Here is a 19,644-nt window from a genome sequence, read left to right as displayed (position 1 = left end):
CTTTCAGTTAAAGAAAAGTACGCCATTTCTTTAACAGTACAATTTTTTTTATCCAAAAGAGTACATTGTGTTTTATTGTGTAATTTGTCTGAATACAGACTCGGTGGAATATCTAAATGATACCCTGCTCTGAACTCCAACTTGAAAGTAAGTTTTTATTATACTTGAGGGAAACAATGGGTTCAGCTGCTTATTGCAAGGAGCAATTGTCAAGGGAGAGTTAAACTCAATTACTGTAACCATACTGAATAAAAAATACTGCCAAGAACAAAAATACGCCTGGGTAAAGACAGCCACTGAATAAAAAAAAATCGACATAAAGCGTATCAAATATTTATTTATCTGGGCAACAAAGGACTATGATACATTGACAGGCATGGAAACTACTGCCAGCACAACTCAATACAATACAACTATAACTGCTTCCAATATGGCTGGTGGAAATAGAGGATACCAGGTGGTCCCAAATGTATGGAAGTTCTTTGAATCAAAAAAACAACTCAAAATGAAGGGGGGGGGGAGAGAAGATCCCTAAATCCTTTATCTGAATAGACAATATCAATTTATTGCTCTGATGATGCTTTCAGTAGAAGAACACGGGATATCAACTTTTTATTTTCTTTCCTTCTTTTTAAGCCACAACACATAAGGGGTTGTTAGAAACTACTAATACTTGAAAAAATCTGTCCTGAAGGAGACTGAACATCATTTCAGGTGGTGGTTAGGGGTCCTTTTCCGCTTTTATCCATTAGAAACTAAAGGTCATACTAATAATATATATTTTTAAAATCCAGATTATTTTATTTGTTTAGCTGCTTTATTGTTTCCTTTAAAAAAACATGCTACAACAGGGCTGAAGTGATGAATCCCAGAAAAATTCCACCCCCTCCCTCCAAAAAAGCTTCCCCCTCCCTTTTTTTTGATTTCTAAATAAGTAACCATGAACCACAGTGATGGAACTAAGGAGGGGGAAAGATTTAAAAACCCACTAAACAAGAGGCAAACGAGATCACCAGATAAATAAAAAAAAAAGTTTCAAACAGACTCACCATATTTACAATTCCCATTAAATTACACATAAATAAATATATACATACATGAACACTGATCCCCTTATTGAACAACTGTGGGTTGGTGTTACCATAAGAAAGTTCAAATTGGTCGCTTTACCTTGGGCAGGAGAAAAGTTCTACAACTGAAGACATGACATGGAACTGCATGTGGTTTGTGTTCAAGTTTATTCACAATACTGATAAAATGTCATCATCCTCCTTTTTGTCTCTCTCTCGCTCTCTCTCTTTTAAATATGGCTACAATCTTAAACAGAAGTTTATGTAAGGGAAGATGGTGATTCAGTCCGATGAAACTCATTTGTTTTCTCCACATTTACTTAATTGTTTATTAATTGTTTGTTTTAGTTCTCTCTCTCACTCACACTTTGTCTTCTTTTTTTTTAGAAAAAAAGTTCTATTTGTGTTTTTTTTTAATTTTTCATAGTTTTTGTTTGTTTTTGCTTTTTTTAAAAAAAATGGAAAGTCCACACAAACTGAGTCGACCAGAAATAAAAAATAAAAAATCCTAGGCTGGCTCCATCGCCTTGTTCATCTTCCTAGGCTCCAGACCGGGCAGCAACTGAGAATGAAATGGGAAGTGCAGGAGGGAGAAAGGGAGGGAGGAGATTGGGGGCGGGGAGGGCCGTGGGTTTCCAGTCCTACTACGTGGGGTAGAAGATCTCTGGGCTTCTGCTGCTGTAGCCTTGGGGCTGATGAGGGAAGGAGGGAGAGACTGAAAGGAAAATGCAGAGAGAGCCAGGCTGGCTGGTTGGGCAGCGGGGTTTGGAGAAGCAAAAAAATCCTCATTTTCTGTGCTTCTCCTCTTTGTCGCCGCTTTTGGTGCTGTTGTCTGTGTGGCTGTTCGGGTTGTTGCTGAGGTACATTTTGTCCATGGCCTTGAGCGCCTCGGTGAGATAGTTCTGCAGGGCAGTGACTGCAGCGCACACAGCAGGGCTGCCGAAGCCGTGCGAGATGAGATTGAAATGGGTCAGGCAGCTCTGGATGCCCGGCTCCAGGATGGGGGTGGGCCGAGAGTTCCCCAGAGGAGATCGGTCCTGAGCCAGCAGGTCGGTGAACTCCTTGCAGATCTGTCTGCAGCACAAATGGAGCAGAGAGAAGGAGAAGAGGAGGAAAATGAGCCAGCCTTGTCAGCAAGCAGCCAAGCCAAGGAGTCAATGCCTTCAGAGATCAGCGGACACAAACACAAACACACACACACACAAACCTCCATGTGCACATTTCTTCTCCAGGAGCAATATTTTCCTTTCTGCTTTCTAACACATCTATGCATTTTTAAACTGAAGAAATCTCTCTTTTTTGTCTGCAACACACACATTCTCGGCCAGCTTTCCTTTGTGTTTCTGCTAGTCTCCTAGGCAGTTTGCCTGGAGGAGGGGGCTGTGCCTTTATTTCCTTCTAAGAACAATATTTGGTTCCTGTTTACTTTAACAACAACAACACTGTCTCAATATTCTTACTGAGCCACCCACAAAACCTTACGAAAGCACCATACAAATGCTATTAATAAATAAAGTAATCTCAACCCTACTCCCCTACAACTATCAGGTGTAACCTATCTAGCATTTATTCCTCCACTTGCAGGCACTCAGGGTGACTTCAGACACACAATACCCCTCTCTCACACACAATACAGGTCTCTCTCCCTTTAACATAGCTCCTCACTTTCATAAACAGATGTGCATCTTCATACACACGCTAAATACAGCAGAAACCACACAGGCACACCCCGTCACTACACAATTTCTCTTTCACTTCCTCTCTACATCTTCCTTCCCCCCCCCCCCCCCACAAAATACATCCCTTTCAACCATTTTTAAAAATGCCATACCCAAATTCAAGTCAGCAGTTAGCTTATAGCATGATTTTAAAAGCCATTATTTGTTGGAAGTAAGTTGAAGAGATTGCAATAACACTTACACCCAGTAAGATTTTAAAGAGATGGGGTCCTTTGAAAGTTCTGCTAGGCCTATCGACCCAAGGACTTCCCCTTTGACAGAAGTAAGAGCTACTTTCCCTGGAGCTGAAACATGGAGGGTCTTGAGCAGAAGTCACATTCAGAACAGCCAATTGTTTGGGGGGGGGGAATACAGCAGAAAAATAAGTGGCATATTGAAACACTTGGCTCTCTAAAGGCCAGCATTAAATATCTCCCAGGCATAAACTACCTCCAACTTCAGCTGGTGGGTGCCCTCTAGCGCAGTGCCCTTTGGTGACATCGCCACCGGTAATTAAGGAGTGCTAAACAAGGCTTTTAATTTCCAGCAAACACATCATGCACAACAGCCGGGGCTTCTCTCTCTTCCTCCCCCACCCCACCCAACCTGGAAGTCTAGTTGGTTTTCTTATCCACTAGACTTTACAAACACATATCCTTCTGCTAAAATAACCCCCACTGGCATTTCTGCAGTTTGCAGGTTCAGTTATGTCCTCAAGTTAATGGACAAACTTGTGGGGAAAGGGTAGGAAAATGTTGCCAGTTCTTAAGATCTAGTATGCAGTCTGTCTGATCTTACACGTGTTTTGGGTATCTCAAGTTCCACTGAGATCAATCCTATTTACTCCCAAGTAAGTGAACACAGAATTCTGATATCCTATGTATGTTTACTTGGGAATAAGTCCCACTGTGTTCAGTGAGGCTTTTTCAAGGTAAGTGTGCACAGGCTTACAGACTTAATGAGCCATTTTTACTTCACTGCTAAAAAAATGGAATATCCTTCCTCTTTGAATTTATAAGCTCATATCTAACCATCACTTTGCAGACATCACAATCTCCGGGGGGGGGGGGCATGTGGAAGGGTCCTTCTCAGTCATCTACACAAACTTGGTTTGGACAGTAATAATATACTCTTGAATGAATGCATGTTTTATAAAGTTAATTATACAATGTGAATCTTGTATGCATGGTGAAAGCCCACAATTAATAAATGTGAAAGCTAATAATCACACAATATCAGAACAAGCAAGCAAGCAATGGAAAGCCTTCCTTACAGCTCGTTGATACTCCACAAAGGTAAATGTCTTACTTTGTAGCTAGAAGCATGTTTTTTCTTGTGACTTGCTCATTTGGATCAGAATGTTGTCGGTTGAGAAATTCAGCTACTGCTTTGGCAGGAAATTCTGTTTCACAGACATAACCAAAATCTCTTGCTAGATGAACGGCTTCTCCTGAAATGAGGGGTAGGTGGAGTGGGAAGACAAAGCTAATCAATACACAAAGCTCAAGCAGGGCTGAGAAGGAGAACTTGCTAACATGGTGGCGCAGCTAGCCCACTCCATTACAATCAATGGGAGCTTTCTAGTTGACTTCCCTGGGTGTATAATTGCACCTTTGGACTTTTACCATACACTCCAGACAATGAAGACCCCAAACTACTAAAAAATCTGCCAATGTATAATTTGTAAGTAAAAAAAAAAAAAAAGCTGGTTTAAAGAAAGTACTATGAAAACCCTGGTGTAAGATTAATCAAAACACCTGATTGTTATAAATGTAAGATTTCAGTGCAAGGAATATTTTGTAAGCATTTCCTGCAGGAAATGATCAGTTCCTCATTAGCTGCACTAGGAGAACACAGCTTTTTAAAACCTTGTTTTAAAATCAAGCAATGGGCATTGTTTACATAATGAACATTAACGCTGAACACTGTCTCTTCACGGGCAACAGATCATATTAAAGTTTGTTAAAATTTGCTGTGGGAGGGGACTGTGATTAATAAACACCTTGGTTAAACTGCTTATTAATGCACTAAACTCTTTCAGTGTTAAATCATACCGCAATATATTTTATTTTAAAATACACAATTTTTATCTGAAATACTTATTTTCTGCAAAGTGAATAGTGAGCTTGTGTTTGTACACTTAAGGAGATCCATTCATGACTTATATACAGGAAGAAAAAATATATATGCATGCCTGGGCAAAAGCATATGTTTAAACTATGCTAATTCTTCTTATTTCTTATCACATACTAGAGATTAATATTGATTATTGATCACCATTAATTCTAAAGCTCCCCTAAATGGATTGCATTAAACAGTTAAGTGTTTAAAATTTAACTTGATCGCATATAATTATCCACCCTTCCCTTCCCCCCTCCCTTCAAACGATTAACCATAAGAATTTTAGGGTCATTCTGCTGAGTCTGTCTGTTTTGTTGATTTTCAAATCTTTGGTTTTAATTTCCTGAACCAGTTGGTTTTTACTGCAGGGCTTCCTGCCATTAGCTTTAGGTCCGGAAGAACGCATGCGCCAATTAGAGCTTCAAAGCCTCAGTCCAGTGAGCTTGTTTCCATAAAATGGAGCGGATCATAAACAATAACAGTACTTTAGAAACTGCCTCATCGCACAGGGACTCACAGCCAAAACAACTGTATATTATCTCTCAAAGGGGAAAAAATTGCCCACTATTATCAGTTTATCTGAGCATTAGCCTTTACTCCTTTGTTTTTTCTCTAATATAAGTGGATCAAACCCTAGCCAATTGTTATTTTTTATAAAACCTTTATAAAAAAAAGTATGAGGTCAGCAAATAGATCCTATTAAACCTTTTACATATTACTTAACATCGCAAGAGCATTAGAACTGGCCAGTTGCCCCTGCCAATTCTTTTTGCATGTTTCCCATTTTATTATTTTCTTTAGTATACATTGAATTCTTTTTTTCCCTTCAGCTGCTTGTAAACTTTGTTTTGCTTTGCTTGGTTACACATCAGTTGCTTATGCCATGTAAATATACTTTAGTTACAAACGACAAATGAAAATCTCCTTGATACTCTTTCAGTTGTGGCTGGCATTCTTAAAATACTCCAGCTTTACATCTTTGAACCGTTCAATATTTTTTAAAGCAGGCCACAAAGCAAAGAAAACTATTAGGCTATTTCTAAGCAAAACCAAAGCTAACCAGGGGTCCAGAAAAGCTTAAAAAACACTCTACAGTTATTGAAATCGGGGTTAAAGACCTCGAGAATTAAACACTGGAGAAGAAAGGTTGCATGAGTATCAACCCCATATCAACTTCCTTGTGTCAACAGCTGTGGCAAACTAACCCCACTTAAAGCTGGACCAATATGTTTCTTTCCACATTATAAGGCATTTGGCTAAATGAAGCTTCCTAGCCCTTGCACTCTCATTAATGTTAGAATAGTATGTCCTTCCTCCCCCTTTTTACAATTGGAAAAGATATCAAAGAAGGTTCCCCCCATAATATGCAGCAATTGGGAACAAAGGAGGAGTTCAGTGGCTGGCTGCGAAGCTTTCAGGACACCATTAAATCATGACTTAGGTCAAGGATTCCAAAACTAATTCAGGAAGTAATGGTCACGCATTTCTCAAATGCAGATGTCAGAACAACTTAAATTATTTACTGGTATGCAGTTTGAAGCAGCAGAGGCTTACTTCTTTTCGGGTGGCTGCAGCACCTAGCATTTAAAGCTGCCTAGTGATGAACTGAGAATGAAAGGGGAAAGGCTGGAGATCTGCATTGAAAGATGGTCTGCTCAGATAGACCTGTTAGACTGCATCAATGCAGCACATTAATAAACTGCCGAATGAAAACGAAGAAGGGTCTGGCCTAATTTCTAAACAAGTTTCTTTTTTCTACCCAACTTCACAGAAATTGGAAAATTTGTTTGAGGCAGGAATTTGTTGGTGTGGTGGTAGTCTTGGTGCAGCAACTGGCAAAGTCGGGGGTCTTCCTAGCGAAGCAGAATGATGCCATGCACTCTTTCAACATAGGCCATTCATATAGAATGTGAGAGGCGGCCTGCTGGAACCCTTTTAATACGCTATTTAATCCTGAACAGTAATAGGCCAAGATGTTACTGGTAGTCTAGTACTACCCCTGATATATGTATTGGAGCTGTTGTGGTACAGGGGTCTGATTGCTGGACTAGGTCCAATGAGACCCTAGATCAATTTCCCTCTCACTCATAAAGCTCATGAGGTGTCCTTACCCAGCCTTTCTCAACCTTGGGTCCCCAGATGTTGTCAGACTACAGCTCCCATCATTCCTAGACAGCATGATGGGAGTTGTAGTTCAAGAACATCTGGGGACCTAAGTTTGAGAGAGGTTGGCTCCATCTCACAGGGTTTTTCTGAAGATAAAATGAGGCTGGGGAAAACAGATAAGCCACCTTGACCTCTTTGGAAGAAAGGTTGAATATAAACTCTAATAAGTAAGTATTCTGTCCAGCTTTATATTTGTTGCATTTATAAGGCCTTCACGGGTGATGGGATTTTTTGAGATTGGAAGTGGTCAACAATTATTGCAACGTATTAACATTTTGAATTCATTATAATGTCCTTTCTGCAAGCATCTACTCATATAAGCAGCAAAGCAGCATGGGTTTCATTTTACACACAAAGCTCTTGCACAATTAAGAGTCATTTTGAACTTACTTAGGCCCATTCATTTCTGCAAAACTAACAGAACAGAACCACAGGCTTCAACAGTAATACACTTTTCTCTCAGTACAGTGGTGCCCCACAAGACGAATGCCTCGCAAGACGAAAAACTCGCTAGATGAAAGGGTTTTTCGGTTTTGCGTTGCTTCGCTAGACGAATTTCCCTATGGGCTTGCTTCGCAAGACGAAAACGTCTTGCACTTTTTTTTTTAAGCCGCTTGAAGAGGCGCAGTTGCGACGGACCGTGCTTCGCAAGACGAAAAACATCGCAAGACGAAAAGACTCGCGGAACAAATTCTTTTTGTCTTGCGAGGCACCACTGTATTGCAATGAGTATTATTTGTGCCTGATTGTCATCTGGATTCACAAACTAGCAAAACAGGAATGTTTGAATTCAACCTGATTTGAAGATTACATACAGACCTACAATGCACTTAAGTTAACATATTTGGCTTTTAACAAATTTACACCCAGATCCTAAACACATTTAGGCTGCAATCAAACCAGGAGTATGGTATGTCTCATTGAACTCAGTGTGTTTTACTTCTGAGTAGACATTCATAGGATGGTACTGTCATTACGATCTGTTAATTTATTTATAACATAGAGAGAAGTCTATTTGGAGAGCAGCCTTCATTCAATTGATGTGAATGACCTAAACAGGTTTAAATGAAACTGGATTGCAGTTTTACATATCAATTTAAAACAAAAAACTCTACCCATACTGACTGGTGAATTAGAATCCAGTTACCTATAGTAGCACAATTAATCAGTTCATTAATAAACACTAAGTTTCACTTCTCCCGAAAATAAACTTCTTTTGACTAAGAAGTCCAGCTAAGTCATATCTTGTTTATAAAACCATCACAACCCCCAGTTCCTGTTGTCTGAATTAAGATGTGTGCAATGATTGTACACATCACTACCATGCCCCTTTCACTGGGGACTGCACTGATGAAAATCCAATTAAAATCCACCATGTCAATCAGTGATTAATAAATTAATTCATTAATTATGCTTAATTAATATTTTCAGCCCTACTTTTTTTTAATGCAAGTGAACAACCCAGTTAAACTGAACTTTCAGAATTTATAACCAACTTAGTTCCATTCACTTCACTGAGACCTGGCAACCCACATTACACAATAACCACATTACAGGGATTTAAGCCCAGATTTCAACAGAGCCGGCTTCAAATTATATTTAGACATAAATGGATTCTGGACTGGGCTGACAGCTTCAATTCACCTTTTGAAAAAGTACAAAGCAAAAAGGTCAAAATGAGCATTTTCCTCAGACATAATGATTTAAATTAAACAATGCCCATAAACATTTCAGCACAGGCCTCCAAAAGGTTCTGGTTTTGTTCAGTGGTAAAAACAAACGATAAAAATACACATTTCCCAAATAATGCCCTTCTCCTCGCCAAATCCAAAGCCATCACTTACCTTCCACTAGTGATGTCAGCAGGGTAACATTAGCAGCCTTACGTCTCCCGGCTGGCAAATTTAATCCTATTTTGTCCAGTTTTTCTCTCAAAGATCTCCCTCCATTTTTTGATTTCGCCCTGTTCCACACGTTTAAAAAAAAAACAACAACACTTAACACATGACTAATATCTAGCAGTTCGTATTGCAACTCTTTCAAATATTTTCCTCCAAAGCTATTTTATAAATCCTTATTATAAATGATATAGTGGCGTTCCATTTCAGGAAATGCTAGGTGTGGAAGACATGCTATGAAAGGGATAATTAAATGCAAAACAGGGAAATGCCCTGAAATATTTCCTTGTGTCTGAAATAACCATGGAGATAGAACAGCTAAAATTAAGCCCTTTACGTTCTCACAGTGTCTACTGCAAACCATAAACAGGCACCAGGTGGCCCTTACCTTATCCTGGTATGGACCAAAGTCATAACCACTATTAGTGCTTTCACACATTTGCAATCCAGTGGGGACTTGCTTAAGCCAACCCTCCTTGCATTGTTAACTAGCCTAATTCACAATTGTTAAGTGTGTTCATTTGTCTTCCATTATGGAAACTGCACTCAGTTTGCTCAAAATATGAAGTTGGAATGATACCTGCTATTTTGTCCCTGTTCAGGTGTGGTTTTCTTTTTAAAAGAAAATACTTCATCGTATCCCTGTAGCCGGCAACTTGGATCAAATCTTTTTAATATTCCTTATTGTACTGTAGCTTAGCATTACTCGCTTGTTGCAGCATTACTCAGCAAAGCAATGCTGGCAGTGCCCTCAGCTGGTGTGTGTAAGCTTTCAAGAAGCTTTGCTGAGATGCATGCCCTGCTATGATGAGGGGACAGTATTCCTTGCTGAGGCTGCTAACTGGATGCATTGGCGTTGTGTGGCAGTGTTGTGTGATTGTGGCACATGCTACATACAACAACAACCACAATGATAACAGCAGATATAATCGATGCTTTTTCATATTTAAGGTCATCTCTGCACTTTCAGGAAGCACTTTTCTATCTGCAGTTTACAAGATGCTGTGTAATGTGATCTCATTATTAACAACCCTGTGAGATGGGTGGTTCATTTTGCAGAGGGGTGTTGCTAAGGCTGAAGAATAGTTACTTGCTCAACACATTTTCCAGGTTCAACTGCTTGAAAGCAAGTGATGCCCTCTCATTAAAGACACTCAGGTCACTACTGAGCTAAGATTCTGATCTCAAAATATTCTGCAGATCTGGTGTGTTCTGAGGTTAACTACTGCCTTCTCGTGCCCCATGTAACAACATATCCACACAAAAGGGATAACTTTTTACAATTGTGGACCCAGAACAAATATTAACACAAGAGGCACGGGGCTTTGCCATTGCACTGAGGCGAGAACAAAACCACTTAACACGTGAGTAATATCAGGTCTGCAATTGTCGGAAGTCAGGTGAGGCCACCACCTTGATGAAACTACACAAGTCTGGGTCTGGTTAGTGGCTGGATGGAGAGACTGCCTGGGAACCACATATATGCTAGCTTGGGTTCCATATTGGAAGAAAGGAGGGAAATATACAGGTGAAAGATAAATAATACATTTCCCTCCAAAAATCTGTTACAAGGTATCCTTATTATGAAGGATACTTAGCTTATCCTGAAATGAAGCCATAGGCCATGAAGGCAGACTAGGCTGACATGCTTTTACTGTTTCAGGTAGGTAGCAGTGAGGGTCTGACGCAATCAAAATAAAAATTTAAATTTTAAAAATTGTCCAGTAGCACCTTAGAGACCAAGTTTGTTTGAAAGCTTAAACCCAGAACAAACTTAGTTGGTCTCTAAGGTGCTACTGGACAATTTTAAAAAATAAATAAATATTTATTTCGATTATTTTATTGAAATAATTGTGGAGCTTGGCTTAAAACGACCAGGTTGGCAGCACCTGCTCTGGTCTCTTCTTGAATGTGACCCTGAAGAGTGTGGAGCATCATTGACAACACAAGCAAGAGCAGTTTCCCCTTCCCTTCTGACTAACCCAAGGCACCGTGGAGGATCTGCCTAGGTTTCTAGCCTAGGGGGATGCACACTGAACAATGGTGCCCCGGGGCTTGGGAATTAAGCAGTGGCAGAACTGTGGACGAGTGGCGCCCTTTGGCGAGCAAGTGATTGGACGGGGCGCTACCACCTCAAGTCGCGCGCACGGTCCCTTCCAATGGGCTCCCTTCCCTCCAAAAAGAGATCCCGCCCCGCCACCCGGCCTCGTTTCCCGCGGCTGGGGCTGCCTCACCTCCGAAGCACTCCGCCCAGCAGAGACGCGTTGAGGCACTCCGGCGGGGACAGGCGCCTCTGCACTTCCGCCACCGTGACCTTGTACTTGGAGGTGGAGCTGAGGAGGGACAGGCGCCCGGGCACCGAGCAGAAGACTTCGTTGGGGTTCACCACGCCGCCGAAGAGCGTGTCCTTGTTGATGGGGATGGAGGAGACGGCGTTGGCGTTAGACTTGGACAGGGACACGGGGCCTGCAGAGTCCGGGAAGGGGGGGCGGGTTGGGTAGGAGAGGAAGAGGGGAGGGCGAGGGGAGGGAGAGCCGCGTTAGTGCACAAATGCTGAGGGGATTAGCAGCTGCCAGCAGCCTGAGGGGGGAGGGGCGCCTGGGAGGGGGAGGGGCTGCCTCGGGATAAACTTCGTGGTGGGGGGCGGGGAAGAAGACGACAACAACAAGCCAGGAAAGGTGGCGGCAGATGGAAGACGACAGGGGTGAAGAGGAGGGGGGCGCTCAGTCGACCACTATGGCGGGCAAGAAGCGCAGCCCCCTCGGGCACTGTCCTCCGCGCCAAGGGACGCTGGAAAACCCCCGGGGGTGGCTGACTGGCGGCTGCTTCTTTATCCCCCCCCCCCCAGCTCCAAGCACCACTTCCTCCTACCCCCTCGCTTTTTTTACTTTGAAGGCCGAAGGCTGAGAGAAGCAGTTTTCTCCCTTCCTTCCCGCACATTGCACAGGAGGAGGCAGGGGTGCCAACTCGAATAAAATACTCGGGGGAGCGGGGCAGGTTAGCCCCCCCACACACACACACACACATAATCGATCACAGAACACGGCACATGCACACCATTTTAATGGCCATGCCCATCTCAGATACTTTATTGGCTCCTATGCGAGGAGAGAGAGAGAGAGAGAGAGGGAATGGGGGACGACGACACGAAGGCCTGAAAGCCCAGACTCCGCCGCCTGTTCTGAAATGCCACCAAATAAACAGGCAAACAAGCAGCCGCACCACCTGACTCAACCCAAGATGTTATTTACAGAGCACGCCACGTTTTGTTTTGTTTTGTTTCTGGGGGCGGGGAGACATTGTGGGGAGGTGAAAGCTCAAGGGGCTTGCAATCTCTGGCTTAAAAGCTTGATGCATCCCGATGTATATTGACTATGCCTTGAACTGAATTAAGCTTCTTTAAAGGAGCTGGCATGAGGCAGGGACACCGACAAGGCGAGCGTCGGGGCTGGTTTGTTCTCCGCCCGCCCCCTTCGGGGGAAAAGCCAATCAGAAGCGGGGGTTGTGTCAAGCGGAGAGGAGGGGGCGGAGCTTACGGGGAATTGCCTCTCATCTGCTAAACGGTTCCAGGGGCATCTAAGTCCTATGGATCTCGCTGGAACTTGGAGCCAAATTAATGTTCTCAAGCTGGTAGCCTGATGAACACTTACCATACTCGCTATATCACACACAGAGAGAGATGTTACACTCGTCCTTTTAGAGATAAAAGGGAGACGTTCAAACAATGCACCTTAGCCGGTTCTGGAACATCTAAGCGTGCCATTGTTCTAGAGTAGCCTCCCCGCTTCCCCAACACACACTGTCTCCAAGTGTTTCAAATAAACTGGGCCGAGTGTCGCAGCCTCTCTGCGTGCAACTTTTCACACTGGGAAGCGTGAAACAAGGGAGGCGGTTTCTATCGTCAAAAGAACACGACAGTGGAGCGCTTTGTTTTTTAAAAAAAGAAGCACGCAGCCAAAACAAAATAGGAAAACAGAAACTTCCTAGATCCTTAAAGAGCTGCTTCTCAAAATGGGAAGAAAACAAAAACAAACCACCTCCCTGCTGCCGCCTTCATATCTAGGGCTTTGTTAGAAAGATCTAGGGCTTTGTTAGAAGATATCCAGGACCAGCACAAAACTCGGCAAGCCTTATTTTTCGTTTCCCAACTTGGCTAAGCATAAGTGAAAAAATAAGGGCAGCCGCCTTTGCATGCGATGGGCGCTGTGCTCACGTTCCAGGCCGGTTACACTATAAATATTTACTCTTTTGTCATCATCTGCTTCTTCCCCTCGTTCCCAATCCCACCCCCGTTTCACATCCTCACTTTAGTGGGCCTAATCCAAATGTTAAAGGGTGGAGCGAGGAGGGGGGGGATATCTAGGTTTTGGATAGATCACTTGTGACATTAATAGCTCTGGGGAGGCTAATAGAGACAATAGGAGTTAAACGAACTCTTGAGATTACTAATAAAAGAGCCAATTATCATGTCGACTCGGAAAGAGCATCTCTTTAAGATTTATTCCTTGCACATCTAATTTGACGTGACAAAAGCTCCCCAGATTGAGGGGGGTGGGGTGGGTGAAACTTTAGCTTTCACTGTGGCAGTGCTGAGGTTTCCAAAGCTTTGTAGAGCATCAGACCCTGGCGGTGCCTAAAATACCCAGACACTCCGCTAGAGCGAAGGCAAACACGCGCGCCCCTTTCCCAGCGAATAATAGCCAAGCGCTCAACCCGGAGAGAGCTTCACTCTCTCCAACAGCAGTCTTCCGAGCAGTACCCAAAAGGGGAGCCCATCGTTTCGCTCCCTTGCCAACACTGAGAAACCAAGAAAGGAAAGCCCAAGCCCATGAAACCCCTTGCAAAGTCATGTGAAAGGGGCTGGGAATGAGACCACTCTGTCTTCTAGACACCCTACGACAGCACAGCATTAAGAACCAGTAGCAGCAGCAACAACCCAGGAGAGACTATTCCAGTTACAAGCGGAAGCCACCGCCGCGGAGACGACACCAAAGTCCCCTTCCCATATCCTTAGCTCGCTTGTTACAACAAAGCCTACTGATATAAACAATTCAGAACAATCTCATAAACCTGAAGTCCGCCGTGGGTTGGGGGGGGGGGGAGAGAGAGAGAGAGACTAGGGTCTGGAAAGGGTTGGTGTGGGGTTCTGGTCACGAGAGATAATTTCACTGTAGAAATTCGAAGTCAGTTCCGAACCGCGGGTGGGATTATTAGGAAGAATTAAAACCTAGATCCGTTCAAGAGAGATAATATAATCGCACACATACAAAAATCACGGCGCGTTTGGGCTCGCGTGAAAGGTGGTTTGCAACCAGGACTGTCCATGTCGTTGTCCACTTTCAAAAGCCTGTTGTGAATTACATGGAAGGGGGTGAGGAGGGGAGGGGAACAATGGCTTTATCAAGTTCTCTCCGCAACAGCACCGAGCTTGTGAGGACATGCCTGGAATGTTAAAGGAAATGGCTTACCTTTCTTAATTACAGTTTGATCTGGGATGTTAATACCCGGGTCCTCTACGTGCTGCAACAAAAGGGATACACAAGGATGTGAATATTTAAACATACCAAAAGAAACATGTTACGAAGCTGCTTCTCTCTCTCTCTCTCTCTCTCTCTCTCTCTCTCTTTCTTTCTTTCTTTCTTTCTTTCTTTTTCTGATATTTCTGCCTTACGGTACTTGGATCCAAAACACACAAACAGATATAGATATATATGCAGTGCGGAAATGTTTAATTTCGATGCATTATCGTGCAAGAATTTAACAAAGGGGGGGGGACAATATTTTAACCACAGCCTCCAGGTCTAATCGGGATGGGGCATTTGGCTGGACTGTTGGAATCTTACAATTAATAGCTCAATCTTTTCACTACGTTTACTCGACAGTAAAGCCGCATCGGTTTCAATGCAACTTACTTCCAAAAACGCATGCACGCGATTGCAGCCTGTGCAGGGGAACGCTGAACATATTTACTCGCAAGTAACACCCGCTGGCTACAAATATGGGCGTCTATTTGCAGCCACGCAACGGAATCTTTTGCATGTTTACTCGGAAGTAAGTTGCAATTGTGTCCCCAGGAAATGTGCACAGGACTAGTGTCTTAGTCTTGCAGTATTTTTTTTAAAAAAGGTGATTAAAAGTGATTTGGAGATTTCAGAATGGTAATTTTGTGCCACCACTGGGCACAGAGAACAGAGGGGAAAATACAATGGAAACCAGGGAGAAGAGGCAGAATAATCCGTTTGGGAAGGAGGCACAGAGGTGAGGACATTTTTTAGGGGGAAACGAACTGGAGGGGAAAGGAAGCCAGCTTTATATTAGCTGAATAACCCAAGAACATGAAGCCTCGCTCGCGGCTCTATTGTCCACTAGCAGATTCGGCTGGTGCCTTTTTAATTCTCCTACAGATGGATTTGCGCGCGTGTGGGTGCCCGCGTGCCCGCCAGGCGCGCCCTCGACTTCGAAACGTGATTAGAAAGTAAAATGAAAATCATGTTTTCTAATTCCCAACCTGACAGTCAATCTAATGTGTCTGTCTGTGTTTACAAATTAGCACTAGCGCTGCTGAGATATAGAACATTTCGCGGCCGCGTTGCAAAAATTGCAGGCGACCGGCCGCCGTTCAAAAGACAGGCGCGCAGAGATACCCCCAAACCCCCTTCCCCCCCTTCCTTCTCTGTCTCTGTCCAGCAATAATACCGAGCCTAACATTTTCCATTCTGCCTTGGATTTATGCTCCTGTTAATTGTGCCTGATCTCAATGATTCCGGGTGGATGGTACGAAGTTGCTTTATTACGGGTTTTATTGTACTCAATGCTCTCATTTGTAACTTGCCTAAAGTGCTTCTGGATTTGAGCATAATTAAATTGAGAAATGTTCAGAAATGACTAACGCTGCAGTTTTCTTTGGGGGTCTTTTTTTTTTTTTAACTATATAGGGAAATATGATCCCTTCAAGCAGGAGGCCCCAAACCCATAAAGTAAATGTACTGGGGCGTAACGTTTTTATTTGTCTGATTCCTCTACCTATATGGAGTCCACGCAAGCCGCCGACTGTTAGGTTTTAAAATCCCGCCGAGATATTTATGCTTAAATAATTCTCGCCCTCGACTTAGCATGTCTTCAGAACCGAGGAGTCACTCCTAGGGAAAGGTTAACTGCGGCAGCAACGGGGACGCTGAAAATGACCCTTTTTCTGTGACCCACATTTCTTGATAAAGGGATTCACAACCAACCCCACAAGCGATGTGTGTGTGTGTGTGTGTGTGTGTGTGTGTGTGTGTGTGTGTGTGTGTGTTCAGTTGCCAAAGCAGTTTCATGCCACTTTTGTCTGCTTAATGGAACCACAACTCAAAGCAAGGTGTTCCTGCTTAACTGTGTTGTGGATCCGGCTCAGTTTAAGGGCGGGCGTGAGGAGTGGGAATTTAAACTAGCTGGCAACTGATTTTTTCTGAAAACGTGCCAGCGATAAGTCATCTCTTGCCAGAGCAGGGAATAAAATGGGATGTATTTATCATTCAAATGAAATTTGCGCTTCGCAATAGACTTTGAACAAAACGAAATTCCGAAAGAGGAATATATTTTAGCTCATGTTCCTTGCAAGAACCGAAGCTTCAAAATCGTTTACATCTTGACATGTGTTGGGAAGTCCCATTGGTTTCAACTGTACTCCTTTCTCTTGGAAGTAGATCCCGGCCATTTAAAAGGCGTTTCCATACAGAGAAGTATTTTTAAGAACCGCAGCCTGTCCCAAACGTGCTTTGCGTATTGTTCTGTTCTTTTAATCCCCAACCGTTCCCTGAATTCCCACACACGGGAATGCATGCGTTTGTTGCAAAACAACTGACTCGGTTTCGTAGGGAGGGCGGGATGTCACGAAATCCCCTATTCAACACCACCTCCAAGTATGATTTACTAAACCGGGAAGGAATAAAAGGCTTCCAAAATGACCCCCAAATAGGTGAACCCATCGGAACATTATCCTTGCAACATGAAACTGTAAATCATTAAACTGTCAGTGGACATATTGTTATAATATTTGATCCTGTAATTTGGGGTGGCGTTTAAGCAACAACAGCAAAAATCACATCCAGATACCAGGAGCTGCTTCTACCAGCCAGCAGCCCCAGCTCCCCCCGCAAATGCTTTTTGCCTGGTATAATGAGCCTTGCATAATATTACTGGCCTACTCAAATACTCTTTTCAGCCGGGGAGCCAGAAGGCAAGGGGACCTCTGACGGTGAGTTGCCCTTTGGAGCCAAGCACGTAAGGTGCTTCCCCGCGGACAATGGCCCTCTTCGCTTGCAAAGGGGCCGAGACCCGAACGCCGGGCTTCGTGAGAAATCTTCCCCAACGAGTAAGAGAGCCCAACTCCAGAAAGAGGGCAGCAGATATTCAGGGTACTAAAAGATATTGGTCAGAATATGACTACTTATCTGTTGTTAGCTATAGTTCCTCCTCATCCCCCAACGAATAAACGACATTAATTTTAAAAAACACACCCAAAAATAATGCATTCTCTTTCTCCCATCCGCCTGGCTAACCACTTCAGACTATGCCAGTTCTTCAGTCCGGAATAACGTGGGGGGTTTTGTTTTGTTTTTAATGGTTTGGTGCTGATTTGCAATTCATTTTGCAGGCTCCCTTTCTTCTCCTGACCGAGAATAGCATGAAGCCTTAGGCATGTTTAGGTCGACTGATTGCTTTCCCAAGACATCTAGGATCCTACCGAAGGCAAGGCCCGAGGATCACATTATTAATTCTAATTCTAATACTATTACTACTACTACTACTACTACTACTACTACTATTACTGCACGGCCTTCCCTATAGCTCCCACTCATTGTCATTGGGCATGGGGGAAAAACCGTCAAGGATGATTTTGGTTGGATTATGTCTCTCCTGGTGTGTTTCCCTCTCAACTCCGCGTTAAGGCAGTGGTGGGGACAGATGCAAACAACTATTACTGTGTGCTGGGTATTACTACTATTATTCTATTTTTTGCAGGGGAGACGCTGGCGCGATTTAAGCGGCCGGGTTGCAAACGGGTGGAGAGACACCCTCGCCTCGCTGCCTTTCTCTGCGGTCATTTGGCTGGGTGCGCCCAGCGCAAGTCCCATCCACCAGCCCGAGGGCGCGCGGGATGTGCGCATCGCAGGCCGGAGAACGAGGCATTGCTGGTGTCAGCAGCCGCGAGGATACAGGCGCGGAGTTCTCCTTACCGGTACGTCTTCTAAAGAGTGAGGTATCGAATGAATGGGGATGTCTCCTAGTCCTGAGCTCAAGCCATGAGGTCCGTGCAATAGATCTTCATGCCGCCGGTAATCCCTTCGCGGATCCAAGCCGGAGAGCTGGTGCGGAAGTCCTCGGTGGGTGTGCAAAAGCCCCGTTTCCTGGTTCTGTCTCTGTCCCGGCCAGCCTGGGTGTTGGGGTTGGGGCTGGGCGTGAAGAGGGTTCAAGCTATAGGGGTCGTTAACGTGGGAATAGGGGTCTTGGGACTGAGGGTAGATGGGCTGGTACGGCGGCGGGAAGTAGGGGGGCTGGAAGTCAGCGTTGGGGGTGTGAGAGAGCGGTGGGGCGCTGGTGTAGGGCGACTGGCCCACGCTCCCCAACTGGGGTAGGCGGGCTGTCCCATTGCTGGTGCCATCGTGACGGTCCTGGGGAACGAGGAAAAGAGGGGGAGAGAAAGAGAGAGAAGATCAAAATCAGGACGGTTTGAAGGCCTCGCACACACCCCATTATACACCCAACGCACACACACAAAGGATGCGATTTGCAAACATTTGGTTCCAAGCATCTTCCAAACGGAAAGGCGTTGAAATTCCTTGTAACAAAAGGAAAATCATAAATAGAAAAACCAACCAAATCCGTACGCTGACGGCAGATCCGAGGGCGGGGAAAATCTTAGAGGGGATTTGGTTTTTTTGTCATTCGAAAATTCAGCCTATCTTTCTCCCCACCCCCACCCATCCAAAGCGTTCCCACACCATTTACGAAAAAGACTCTCATCTGCCTGGAACTTTTAAATGGGAACGACTGTAAATGGTGCAGAAGCGGACCTGTATCGTCGTCGCATTCCCAGGGCAACGTCACCCAAAAGAGCTGCTATTCCTTCAAAGCGCGTCCATAAATATGATCAAAATGTGGGTTTGAACAAGTCATTTGCAGAAAGAAAAAAGATTGACGACTCATAAAAAATGTGCTGCTTTGTTAGTTGGAACTGTGATATAATATAAAATATCACACACACACACACACTATACATACATATATTGCATATGCACACATATTCTTCATAAAAGAAAGAAATGTCCAAAAATTAAGGGGAATAACTAGAAAACAAAAATAAAAATAAAGCGCGTGGGGAAAGAGGAACGAAAATGTAAATGGTTTTGCCGGCGTGCAATTGGGACTTGGAAGGTTATGAAATTATAGCCCACAGGTACGACTAAAGGAAATTAACAGCCACAGAAATGGAAAGGAGGGGGGGACGGGCGAGGGCGGCAGTTGGGAATTATAAGAAAGATGTCGTTAAATGCCTTCGACTTCAATCTCTCAAGGAGCGTGATGATCCCCGGGAAAAAGAGAGGAGCAGAAAAGATGTGAAATCTAGCGGGGAAAGCGGGAAGGGACAGAACAGGACAAAAACACCAACACAATAGACGGGCATGGAAG

General features: G+C 43.9%; 1 protein-coding gene across 4 annotated transcripts in view; it reads right to left on the bottom strand.

Annotated features, from left to right (window-relative positions):
• Nucleotides 1-317: 317 nt before the first annotated feature.
• TFAP2A (transcription factor AP-2 alpha) overlaps nt 318-19,644 on the bottom strand; it is a 29,501-nt gene continuing 10,174 nt past the window's right edge. For all 4 annotated transcript variants that reach the window (XM_083519459.1, XM_083519458.1, XM_083519457.1 and 1 more), the window contains 6 exons: nt 18,192-18,626; nt 14,442-14,493; nt 11,208-11,439; nt 8,920-9,038; nt 4,097-4,238; nt 318-2,144 (listed from right to left, as the gene is read on the bottom strand). In XM_083519459.1, coding sequence (XP_083375585.1) covers nt 1,856-2,144; nt 4,097-4,238; nt 8,920-9,038; nt 11,208-11,439; nt 14,442-14,493; nt 18,192-18,626 — 1,269 coding nt within the window. In that variant the 3' untranslated portion in view covers nt 318-1,855. The remainder of the gene's footprint in view (nt 2,145-4,096; nt 4,239-8,919; nt 9,039-11,207; nt 11,440-14,441; nt 14,494-18,191; nt 18,627-19,644) is intronic.

Source organism: Podarcis liolepis (genome assembly GCF_965112155.1).
Source record: "Podarcis liolepis genome assembly, chromosome: 8".
Taxonomy (NCBI): domain Eukaryota; kingdom Metazoa; phylum Chordata; class Lepidosauria; order Squamata; family Lacertidae; genus Podarcis; species Podarcis liolepis.
The sequence above is the reverse complement of the archived record's forward strand: the minus strand, read 5'-3'. Positions and strand labels throughout refer to the sequence as shown.